General features: G+C 36.1%; 2 protein-coding genes across 2 annotated transcripts in view; one reads left to right on the top strand and one right to left on the bottom strand.

Annotated features, from left to right (window-relative positions):
* Positions 1–3,670, top strand: part of FAM227B (family with sequence similarity 227 member B) — a 315,782-nt gene extending 312,112 nt beyond the window's left edge. Inside the window, exons 13-15 of the mRNA XM_051980612.1 lie at positions 226–300; positions 1,525–1,594; positions 3,406–3,670. Of these exons, the coding sequence (XP_051836572.1) occupies positions 226–300; positions 1,525–1,594; positions 3,406–3,579 (319 nt within the window). The 3' untranslated portion in view covers positions 3,580–3,670. The remainder of the gene's footprint in view (positions 1–225; positions 301–1,524; positions 1,595–3,405) is intronic.
* A 58-nt stretch (positions 3,671–3,728) lies between these two features.
* GALK2 (galactokinase 2) overlaps positions 3,729–12,647 on the bottom strand; it is a 155,260-nt gene continuing 146,341 nt past the window's right edge. Inside the window, exons 9-10 of the mRNA XM_051980609.1 lie at positions 12,334–12,535; positions 3,729–4,244 (exon numbers count right to left, since the gene is read on the bottom strand). Of these exons, the coding sequence (XP_051836569.1) occupies positions 4,028–4,244; positions 12,334–12,535 (419 nt within the window). The 3' untranslated portion in view covers positions 3,729–4,027. The remainder of the gene's footprint in view (positions 4,245–12,333; positions 12,536–12,647) is intronic.

Genomic DNA, 12,647 nt, shown 5'->3' with positions numbered 1-12,647 from the left:
CTTAGTCATTCACTCTTAAGGAAGGGGTATAAACAGCAGCAGCAATGCGGGGCATGAGACTCCTGGTACATGGGATGAATTTAGACTTTATAAAAGGTAGTATGAAGGAATAAAGTTCTATAGAAAGATTTCCAAAATGAATTTAATATCCAGTTTGTTACTAATATTGTTTCCCAATTACTTATTTTAAATCTTTACAACTCCCCCCCAAAATTTATTTTACAGAAAATTCAAAACTATTAGAGAAGAAATAAAATCACTTAAAAATAAGCAACTGGAATTGAACAAGAACTTTCTAAGGTTTGTTTTTTCATTCAAAAATTTATCCAATATTACTTAGGTGGGGAGGAGAAGAGGGGAAAGGAGGTAGAAAAATTTGAAACACAAGATTTTGCAAGAATAAATGCTGAAAACTATCTTTGCATATATTTTGAAAATAAAAAGCCATTATTAAATTTTTTTAAATAAAAAAATTTATCCAGTAATATAAGTAGAAATATATCCAACTCAGTTATTTGATGAGATATCATCTGTACTATCATTAAAGTGAATACTTTTATTTCTTTAATTGACACTCTTACCTATTCTCCTTACTTATGAATTTCATTACCACTGTATTCTTTTCTCCTTTGCTGTCTATAATAGGAACTGGAAAAGAGTAACCCATGAGGTTAATTACTTCTCTCTGTCCTCTCTGGAGAAAAAAAATACTATCCCTTTTAAAATGAGAATGTCTTGTTTGATTAATTGCTTTTAGAAATTAGATTTATAAGAGGTCTGACTATGAATTAATGAAGCTTTAAAAAAAAGAAAAAAGAAAAAACTTTGAAATACTTAAGAATGCTGATCAATTCAATAGCCAACTACATCATTAAGTGACCCACCTCTTCAAAGAGAAGTCTGAGAGGAGAGAAGGGAGATAGAAAAAGAATAGAAAGAAAATGAGGAAGGGAAGAAGGAAGGAAAGAAAGAGAATCATTTTATTTTAAAGAAACAAAAGCAATTATAAAGAAACAGGCAAGACAACTTTGAAAGTAGTAACTCATTGAGTTACATGCTTAAAAGGAAAAACAAATTGTATGTATTACCTCTTTGTGTGTGTGTGTGTGTGTGTGTGTGTGTGTGTAAAATTTAAATTTTGATGAATTAACTTCTTTTCCATTTGCTGAAAAAGCAGAAATTTGTCACAATGCACATGAAATTTTTTAAACTTTAAATTTGAAATTATAAGCTTTTGTTTTTCTCTTTATCTTCAATTTACATACCTTGTTAGCTATCATCTCTCCAAATTCCTACTCATATCTAGCTGCCTTCTTCCTTACTCATCATCCTTTGTATTTCACTTCCTCTCCCTCACTTTTTTTTTTTTTTACCTTTGTCCTATTTCTTTCTTTATTCATTCTCAAGCCTGTTAAGAATTAAAATAGTAGTATGTTAATGCAGGAGCAATTTGTTGCTATTAAAAAACACATGTGAGGAGGATGCCATTGTAGTTTATTATTGTTTTCTTTATTCTGCTGTTAGACTGAAAAACAAAGCCCGACGGAAACCAGAGAAAGCTATGAGTGATTGTCTAAAATATTTAGAAAAACTGGTATGTTTTCCTTTTTATATGTAGGATTGAGGATTCCATTTCCACAGTTTCCACATAATCTACTTAAAATGGGAATAAATCTGAATTATTTCTAATATCCAAATTACAGTGGGGTGATATGGCTAAGTTTGAGTCAGTAAAAAGCCTCAATCTTCCTCTCTAGTCTTAGAAGGAAAAAAAATTTGACTCAAAACTATTCTTGTCTTATAGTTGCTAATTATCTAGATGTAGAATTTCAGTAGCTCTAAGATAGCCCTTTGAAAATTCTATTTGATATAGATCTTAAAGCTACATCTTCCTCAACCAAACTTTTCTTTCTCCTTCCCTTTTCCTGTGCTTCATCACAGTAATTCTGAATGATCCCCGTATTGTCCTCCTTGAGTTCCAATATCTAAGAAACTATCTTAAAAATAGAGAATACTGTATCATATACTATCAGGAAAGGGTAAACTTTAGTTATCACATACATCACTCCCTTGGGCACAAAAATCAAAGACTAGCAAGCTTCCCATTGCCTACCCCCATCAAATCTAACTCATTGCTGGCTGTTGGGCCTTTCTCTAATGTAGGTACAAACTACCCATTCCGGTCAGACTCCTCCATGCTATCAATCTACCTAGAATGCCTTCCCCCCAACCTGTCCAAAACTTATTTTTCAGAAGGCCCAGTTCCTTTATCCCTTCTTCTCTAAGAACTGAAAGAAATGCAGATAGCATACGCTCAAACACAGTCAGTTCATGATCACTTTCATCTCTAATAGTTACAGGTATACCCTTTATTGAGCCATAAATGCAAACAGATGCATGAGAGAGACAGAGAGAGATCATTTTAGACACCTGGGACAACCCTTGCAAAGGCTTCAAGACAGGAGATGCACCAAGTACTCTGTGAGAACCATCATGCAGAGCAGTGTGGTTCCTGGCAAGGTTCTGAAGGCCTTTCAGTCTATATGTGGTTCTAAAGGGAACAGGGAATCAGCAGAGTGACATGGCCGAATCTGTACAAGAAGAAATCACTTTGGCCCCTGTGTGGAGGGTGGACTGGGAGACTAAGAAACAGATACCAATTAGGAGGCACCAATTAGAGTTATGATAAAGGCCTGAAGCAGCAAAGTGACCTTATATGTGAGTAGAGAGAGGGGCGATGATGGATGGGACAGATAGTGTGGTGGTAGAATCGACTGCAATGTTGGCAAATGTGATTGGATGTGTGGGAGAGGAGGAAGCAGAGGAGTCAAGAATGATTAAGAAGTTGCAAACCTCCATGACTGAAGGACAGCGGTGTGCTTGACAGAAATAGAGAAAATAGGGCAGCTAGGTGGTGTAGTGGATAGAGCACCAACTCCTGAAGTCAGGAGGACCTGAGTTCTAATCTGATCTCAGACACTTAACACTTCCTGGCTGTGTGACCCTGGGCAAGTCACTTAACCCCAACTGCCTCAGCAAAAGAAAAAGAAATAGAGAAATTAAAAAGAGGTATAGCACATATGCATGTAGATAATTATCTCAATTTACTACTTTTACTATAAAGTTGGACAATTTGAGATTATCTCAACCAAAAGTTAGACCTTTCTTTATAAAACTACACCATATCCTAAACACAAATCCAAGAGAGTCCCGGGATCCCTTGATTCCTTAAATCTCACCTGTTCCCAACCAGCTATATGTTAGAAAATACCTACTCTCACCCCAATTTGGAACTTTTTTTGAGGGGGAAAATGGAAAGGAAAAGCATAATCTTATATTAATATCCTCAAAGTGAAAGATGATCTTCTGAACATTTGCATGTATTTCAATTCATTGTCTGAACAGCGTCAAGAACAAAGACCAGAAAATTATGAGTTAACTAGATCACCATCATCTGTTGCTGCCGCCACCGTAGCCACAATCCCTGCTTTGGCTTATCTACCTTCCTGTCGTGTTATTCATTATCCTGAAGATGAAAAACTTAAGCTTCAACATGAAAAAGAGCCAGTTAATCCATAGTAATAAATGTGTATGTACATACCCTGAGAAAAAGCTCAACCATTTCATGGCCTCAGTTTAATTATAATAATAAATTTTACTGACTTTTCAACACATCTTGGTGTCAATGGTGTACGGGAGAAAACAAGAACATATGAGGTACGCATGACTTTATTTGCATCACTGATCTTTTAATCTCTGATATTTTCATATTGGTAAGGTTCACTTAATCATCAGTCACTAAAAAGGTCCATCCCAGCAATATCTTGGACATTAATTGTAACAAGCATTTTTAAGAAGGAAAAAAGCGTTCATTATAAAATGCAGAGAGCTTTCAACAATTTCTTTGGAAATATATCTTGATAATAGCAAACATTCACCATAATAGAAAACAGAAAGAGGATTAATTTACCGTGGCATAGGAAGTCCTGCCAGTTCCTAAATGCCCTAAATAGTTTCTTTGCAATTCTTACATTGTTTGGGCCTCAAGGAAAACCAAAGCCCCACTTCCAGGTTTGGTAGCAAACAGACACTGCTTCTCCACAGCTAACATGCCCTTGTTGCTTTGGTAATAAGCTTCTTGCACATTTGCTAGAAGGTCAGGCAGCTTGTCAGTAGGTACCAATGATACAGCACAGCCTCCCCATCCTGCTCCAGTCAGTCGTGACCCTTGAGCCCCAAACTGCCTACAATAATAAGAAGAAAAATTTAGAAACTGTCAATTAACAAGAGCTATTTGTCTTCAAGCACATCTATGGCTGGCCAAATTCTCAGGGAAAAAAAAAAACAACAACATATATATGTGCTTTCAGCATTTGGGAAAGGTTATAAAACCTGAGACATTCTAGTTGTTGATTTGTTACTAAAGTTAATCCCCAGTTTTGGCTGGCACTGGCGGTCCGCAAGGCCATGGCTTTCATCAGCTCTAAAAAAGAATCTTCATAGTCTTAATATTCTGCGGCCTTGCCATCAAAGGGCCATAATGGAGTAACAGGAGAAAAAGGGAGAAGACAGAAGAATGAACAGAAATAATGAGCAGTTACACCTGGATCAACTAGAAGATGGCTTTAAGTGATGTCAAATCACAATTTAAAGCCCTTATGCCTCCCTCCCTCAAAAAAAATTTTTTTTTCCTTCAGGAAAAGGTTCTTTGTTCCCCCACTTTGTTCTCAAGATTTGTGATTCTATATACAAATTCCTATGACATTTAAAGGTCTTAACAACTGACTCTAAACTACTTCTCCACACTTAATAATCTTAAGCATTAAACCTATTTATTAAACCTAGACTATCTGCCAAATTCTGTGCCAGAGGGACAACTATAATAAATGAAACAATCTCTACCTCCTAAGGAACTCCCCTTCATACTTTTCAATCCTATCTTGAACTTCCTCATATACAACATTCCATGCTTTTGCATTCCATGCTTACAGTATACTACTCCATCTTTACCACTGCCTTTTTAAAACCAGTTTCCTTCAATACTCAGCCCACCAGCTACTAGTGACCCCCAATTTCCTTATATTTATTTGTGTATAATGGTATGTCATTTACTTATATTATTTAAATGTTTCACCAGGGCCTCGCACAGTACTTAATTAACACAGCTGGAGAATCTAAGTTCAAATCCTGCCTTAGACATTTAGTAATTGGGTGAATGATTAATCTCTTTAACCTCTTGTCCCTTGTCCTATATACAATAATGTTAATAATAGTGACTGTGCCATAGGGTTGTTTTTGTAAGGATTAAATGAAATAACATGTTTAAAATTTTGCATATCCTAACATGCTATATAAATGCTATTATTATTGTTGGAGGTTTTTTCCATTTTTTATAAGTAACCAATAATCCTAACGAGCAGATGACCTTGATTCTTACTGAAAAAATCTATCATAATAGCATATATTATTAAACATTATCATTTTAAAGAAAAAAAAATTTCCTTGAGGAAAATTCAAGTTTCCCTTATATGAAAATATCTCTAGTTAGAAAGTAATAGACACAATAGATTTATACCTTTGTTCTGGGCACTGGCCAGACATTCTACAGTCACTCCGGATCATCAAATAAAATGTCACAAATCTGTACAGCAATAGTCATGGGCTAGCTCTAGTTATCATCAAATAGATTTTGTTTCAAACCCAGGATTTGAATTGAAGGATGATAAGCCCCAAAACAAAGTAGATGAGGTTAATTTCTCTCCTAATGGGCCAAGTTGCAATAAAAATCTAACATATATTAGCGATCCTTACTAGTATCAAATTAAAAGCTATACCCACCAACATGGTTTTGCCCCATTTTATTTTATATTTCTTGGAAAATATCAATAGGCCATTTCTCCCCACATTATAAAACTGGAATTATTGTACAGTGACAGTTCTCTCTATCCCCAGCTCACCTATCCTCTCCAATAATTTCCTTAATTTGTTTTTATCATCCATTGTATTTACTGAAATTTATTATTTAAAAAGAGAAAGGTAAGGGAGGAAATAAACAAACAAAAGAAGACTGGTTTTCTTTCTGTGGTGAAAACATTCATCTCTTCCTTCTGTAGTTGCCCTCTGTCTAAAGCAGATTCCTTAAAAGCCTCAGAGGATCTAGGATGACCTGGAGGTTAAGAGGGCCAAACTGAAGCTCCCATCCCACTGATGGCATGCATCAACATGTCCAGGCCTAGCTCACTGCAGAGGAAAATGCAGGGAAAATTGAAGTGATGACAGCCCCTGAAGAACCCTGAAATGTTGGTTCCTATCTATCCTGAATTTAAATTCTAGTCTTCCATCCAAATGCTTTGTCCCAGTTCTGTAAGCTCCCTAGAAGCAAACTCCCCCTGACGCTGCCCCCACCATTTATTTTTAAGAGTATATTTTCTTTCTAATTTGAATGTTGGAGGCTGAAACTTACACCAAAAACAGTGTCTTCATGTTATTTTGAACCTGGCTGTAACCTAGGAATCTGACTAGGTCATTTCTCTTGTGACACATGGGCTACTTTTTTAAACAGGAGGTTGAAGATGTTTCAGGTAAATACAAACTCCTTGCTGCTTCTCCAAACTCCTCATAATAATCTATGACTATACTGCAAAAAAAAAAAAAAAAAAAAAAACCAACCACCTTGAAATGGGCTAAATGGAAGGTAAAGCCCCTAACTCCCAAACCATCAGGGATCAAATTTCCAAAAGTGAGCACAATATAAGTGTGCCTAAAAGTACGACTGGCGCACTTCAATTGCTGGCACTTGGGTCTACAGAGGCTGCCCCGCAGTTGAGGAGCTCAGGCACATGTGCAGGAGCATGTGGTACTTGTGCCCATTCAGATATATTCAAATCCCCATCTTTACTGTCCTCTCTGCTCTGGTTGTATATATATATATTCAGAAAATATATAAAAAATGCTAAGGGAGATCGCTAAATAAAGTTTATTTTAAATGAACAAATCGTGTCTTAAGATTATTGGAAGATTTATTCATTTTTTCCTCTAAATGTATGTTTTAAATGTATAAACTGATGTTCAAAGAGATCTAACAACTTAGGCAGGTCACTCAGGTCCTGGGACACTTAACTCCACATCTCTTCCCATTCCATCAACACTGGGAACCTGGTTTGAATCCTGGACCTCCACTAACTTATGATGTAGGGCAAGTCACTTGTTGCCTTGTACCTCCTTTTCCTCACTTGTAAAATGGGGAAGCTGAACTAGGTCCCCTAAAGTTCTAAATCTACACTCCTATAACCACACTTTAAAAAGCACATTTTTAATTTCTGATTGAATAAAAGACAAAAAGCAAAAAGATGGTCAACCATTATGTTTTTATATTTTCAAAAGCATAAAGCAAGTACTCCTCATTTGAAAAGAGAGAATATAGACAGACAGTAGCAAACTGTGTCAGTAGCCCTCCAAGAATGAACAATATAGATTCTCTCTTCCTCTGGGAAGAGAATCAACTTTCAGTTCCAAATGAAACCAAGTATGTGTGGTTCACAAACTGCTCTTTTCAGTTCAAAAATGAAGGGTGGAGATAATTCATATAAGTATAAGAAAAGCTGCTCACAAAATTGGTCTGGACCAAGATTTTTTCAGGATACATAAAAACTTATGTAACCTTTAGTAGCCCATTACTTGAAATGGGTTCCATAAAAAATTGTCATTCAACTTTCTTAATAACTTAAGAAACAATATGGCAGTAAATCTTTTCTAATTTCAACAAGTGTCAAAAATGATATTAAATACGTGAATGTGTTTCTCAAGAAAAAACAAAATAATTCTTTTCAGGATAGGATTGATGTAACCAATAAGTGGTGGTGAGGATATAATTGGCTTAGTTCAAGTTCTTTTTGTATTGTCAATCAATTCTGCTTTAACATTTAACTATTCTTATAAAATTTTACGTGCTTTTCATTTAAAAGAGTTCTGCTTTAATTCAAGCATTTTTTTCTTTCATTAAATCAACTTTGTTTCACATAATTAGTGATCTAATAAAAAAATCAAACTACATTGTGTATTTTTTAAAACTCTCCCTCTGGACCTTTCTTTAGATTCTTTGTTAAATAATTTTCTCTACAAGGTGGTAAAAGGCTAGCCTAACAAATATGGGAAATATTCATGTGCCCTTCTTTTATTTTTATTTTTCTTTTTGCTAAGGTCATAAAACAGGTTGCTTAGGTTTTACTTTTGTGGGAGATCTGCCCTGCATTCAGTTCCCCAAGGACCTAGTCAGTCTTATGCAGTTCCAAAACAACTATAGGCCTTCAGTTCCTTTAGGCCTTATTTCCATACTGTGGTCCAATCTTAATCTGGGGTAACTCAGTCATTACAACAAGAGCACCACCAAACAGAATGAACTTAACCCACACCACTAGGAGCCCTCCTACAACTGCTTTTAAGCAAAGCTTCAGCTTGGAGACTGAAGGGAGCTGAAGAAAGATGGCAGGATCCCATCCTGTGGGACTTAGCTGTGGGGAGGGACTTAGAAACTCTTGCCACTACCTTTGCTGCATTCAGGAGGATTGTAGCATTCAAAAGAAATAGCAGAGAAAGAAACAAGTTAGTATAATAAGTGCTAAAAGTAGATATGAATTTCAAACATCAATAGCAAGCAAGTGGGATACAGTTTAGGTTAGGGCCTTCAGAATCAACTGGGCAGGCCAGGCCTGGGCATGTGATAGGGGCTTATAGGTTTTCCAAGTTGTCAGAGACCTAAGATGATATCTGCTCTGTAAAAAGATAAACAAACTCAGGAATAGAGAAATCAAATAATTGCCCAAATTCATAAAGGTGGAAGAGGCAGGAGGGAACACCCAGATCTTCTGACATAAAATACCAGTTTTTTGTTGCTGGTTTTTTTTTCCCCAAAAGACCAGCAAATTTTAAATTTTGGGTCAAAGAACTATTAAAAAATTTTTTTGATAACAATTTCAATATAATAATTGGTTTCTTTTCTAATTCTATGTCATTTTAATGTTTAAAAAAAAAAAAAAAAAAAAAGGACATTATTTTCAGAAGGATCCACAGGCTTCACCAGAATGCCTGAGGAATTCTCAAGACAGAAAAGACTGAGAGCCTTTGTCGCAGACAATGCCCAGGGAAGCATCAAGAGAATGACTTTCATAGCCTTTTCTTCCAGCACTACTGGATTTAGGGATATAAAGAATAGGCTTTTGAGTTTCCAAATTCGGTGCTTAATGGGTGAACATTAACCTCTCTGATCTTCAGTTTCCTTACAGTAAAATGTCAATAATACTTGCCATTCCTCCTAAACAAGGTTCTGGAGGAGAGTGATTTGTAAATTGTAAAGCTTACCAACCCCCATGCAAGCTCTTGTTACTAATATGCCTTTTTCTTCTACACTTGTCTTTGTATTCCCACTGCCTAGCACACAGTAGGGACACAATAAATGGTGACTATTTAATTGAATTTTTCCTTTTTCCTTGTGATACAAATTACCCTACTGGGCATGTGCATTTTGTCACTCAACAGAACAACCGATATTCTACTCAGGATGTGTGTCTGACACTCATGTCTCTTCTCTGAGAAACATTTGATATATATTCAGGCCATACATACCAGGAGCACTGAGCTACACTGACTGATGATGTGACAGCAACAAGGCCATGAGCTCCCCCAGAAATAAAAGTGTTAGATGGTCAAACCCAACCAAACATATCCGACCTGGGACAGGAATGACTAAAAACTAAGTTTGGCATTTCAGTAAATTTCAGAAATAGTTTAAATCCATTAGGGTGAATAGCATTTTAATATGAATGGTCAATATCTAAATTTGAGAACATTTTAAAATCAGACTTCATTAAAAAGCCAAACTAGTCTGAGATAACTGAATTTATGATTCAGAATCATTTCGGTGGTATTTTTTTCTCTAAGTTATAGATGCCAAATAATGGAAAAATAATTTAATGAAGCATTTTTAAGGTGATGCTATGCTTACTATAACTACTGGCAGAAGGAACTCATGAATGTAAACTGGGGGACATTGGCATTTTGCTTTGCGAATATCTGTGAACTACCTATGTGTTAGGATTACTGTTTGCTGTGTGTGTGTGTTAATTTTATTCAGTTGAGAGCAGAAAAATTTGTTTCTGTGTGCAGGAATATGTCATTTAGGATGGGAAACTTAGTTTTTTGGTATTTAATAGAAGAAAACATATTATTTTGATTATGTAAATGAGATATACCTAATGCATCAAGATCTGTTATTTGGATATGATATGTGAATGTCTCTCTTGTTTGGATTGTCTATTTGAAATACTTGAAAAACATTAAAATGCATCTAATGCCACATGGAATACATTAAAAAAAACTTAAGTTTGATAGTCTGTAGTTGGCTTCCCAAAGGTGGTGGGGGAAGGGCATGGTGGAAAGGAACAACTTGATCCTATTTTTTATTTCCCTTTTCTTTTTAGCACTTTATTTTTTTCAAAAACAATTACTTCCTTTCCTTCTTCCCTCCAGGTATAGTTTATGGTCTTCAACTTCCATTCTTAAAAAAAGGAGGGGGTCAATTTTCTAAGCCCACTTCTCTAGCAAAGACCTAATTCGCTTCAAATCATTATAAACAGTATAAGATGTTGGTTAATGGTGGTTACTATATCATAACAGATGCTTAATAAATGCTTACTGACTAATGATTGATTGAAGAACTAATTAATTTATCTTACAAAGGTCAGGAAAAATTAGAAGAAAAGAATATTTGTAAATATAATTCATTTGTAATTCAAATTTTTTATATATGTGTGTGAATGAATATGTGTATATGTATATGCACATATATACACCTATATATACATATATATGTACACACACACACACACACACACATATATATATATTTAAGGGGAACTTAGGAAGAAAAGATCTTAGGGCTTTTTTTGTTTCTGAGTGGTAGAACTCAATCAATCAATCAATCAATCAATAAGCATCTATTCTGGGGCTAATGTGTGCCAGGTTCCATGTTAGGCACTAGAGATATACAGAATGAAAAAAATCACTGCTCTCAAGAAGCTTACCTTCACTAAGGGGAAACAACATATATACATATGAATAAATGCAAAACAAATATGAAATTACAGGGCAAACCTGACTATCGTTGTCAGGAGAGAGAACCTCAGCAATTGTACAAAGCAAACTAATTGCTTAGACTGCCTCTAAAACTACCAACTACTCAACCATGCTGCATCAGAAACAGCAGGGGATAAACCTTTCCTCATCCCTGAGTTACCTGATTTGTCTGATTGAAGTAATGTGCAATCTATTTCACATCTTTTCTTCAAAAACCGAAATTATTTGTCTCCTCCCATTCCTACATGCTCTATAATTTCATAAAATGATTCCTACAATAAAACAAACTCCGGAAGCTTCTTCTGAAATTAGAGAACAAATACTGACGTCAGCAAAGGGGCTCATTAACACTGGGCAAATTCTCTCAACAGGTTGTGTGACACATATGGTTTATGAGCATCTGAGCCATTCAGTTTAATCTTTCCATGCTGACTCTGTGGCAATGGATGAGGCAAACCACCGGCGCCAAGTGTTTAATTGTATTTTCTTTATTAATTACAGGCAGCATTTTATTCTGTTCTCACAATGGAAATGACATCCACCCAGCCATTGGAAAGCTCCCTGGATTTCACTTTCTGTTCTCTCCAGGTCATTTCTATCTTTCTTACTTACGTGTCCAACTGGTATATATTAATATCCCACTGCCTATAAATCCCAAAACAATTTATGAAATATTCCAACTTTTACAAAGTTGAGTGTCTCAACTCAACCTTTTATAAATACTGCTTATTCCATTTATTCCCAGTCAAAGAGTCTCAGCTTTAAACAGAATCTCAATCCCTAAGAGACCCGAACATCCCAGTTATGCTATGATCCTCCACTACTTTTACAAGAGAACTTCAGAAACAAGCAAGAAAGCCAATTAGTTTGAGGGCCGCCCAGGAGTTATGCAGATTAAGACACATTCAGCCAAAATCATCAGAAAGTAGATTGAGAAAATGTGTGAAGAAAGCAACTACTGCCTTCATGAAAGATCTAAATGCATGATAATAAAGAGTTATTATAGAGATTTCAAAGAAGAGGAATTATGCTGCCATTAAAGGAATCTTTTATTCTGTAAAATTCGTCAGCTGTCGAGAGAGGACCAATCTCAGACAATGTTCCCAGAAGCCATTCATCAATCCTGAGATTGGGAAGCACCTTCCTCTGAGTGTTGGAGCTCAAGATGCTCCACCTTCTCCTTGGCTCCCCCAGCAGACTCACCGACAGACATCCACCAGCCGATCCAGTTCGGGGCAGCTGCACTCATACAGGTTCCTGCAGCTCCCGTGGCTCTGGTTCATCAGGTCTCCCAGCAGCTGGATGGCATTGGCAGGTGCTTCCTTGCAGATCTTCTGAAACTGCAGCACTCTGGCTGCCTCACTGAACACATGCTTTGCACGCTGGTACAACTTGAAGACAAGCACTTGGTAAAACAAATAATAAATAAATAAAGGGAGATGTGGTTAGAAATAGTCACAGAATTCCATCCCAGGGGCACACAAAAATATTACCCTCAGTGGCAGCTATTTCTGTTC

The sequence above is a fragment of the Antechinus flavipes genome, chromosome 2 (genome assembly GCF_016432865.1).
Source record: "Antechinus flavipes isolate AdamAnt ecotype Samford, QLD, Australia chromosome 2, AdamAnt_v2, whole genome shotgun sequence".
Taxonomy (NCBI): Eukaryota; Metazoa; Chordata; class Mammalia; order Dasyuromorphia; family Dasyuridae; genus Antechinus; species Antechinus flavipes.
The sequence above is the reverse complement of the archived record's forward strand: the minus strand, read 5'-3'. Positions and strand labels throughout refer to the sequence as shown.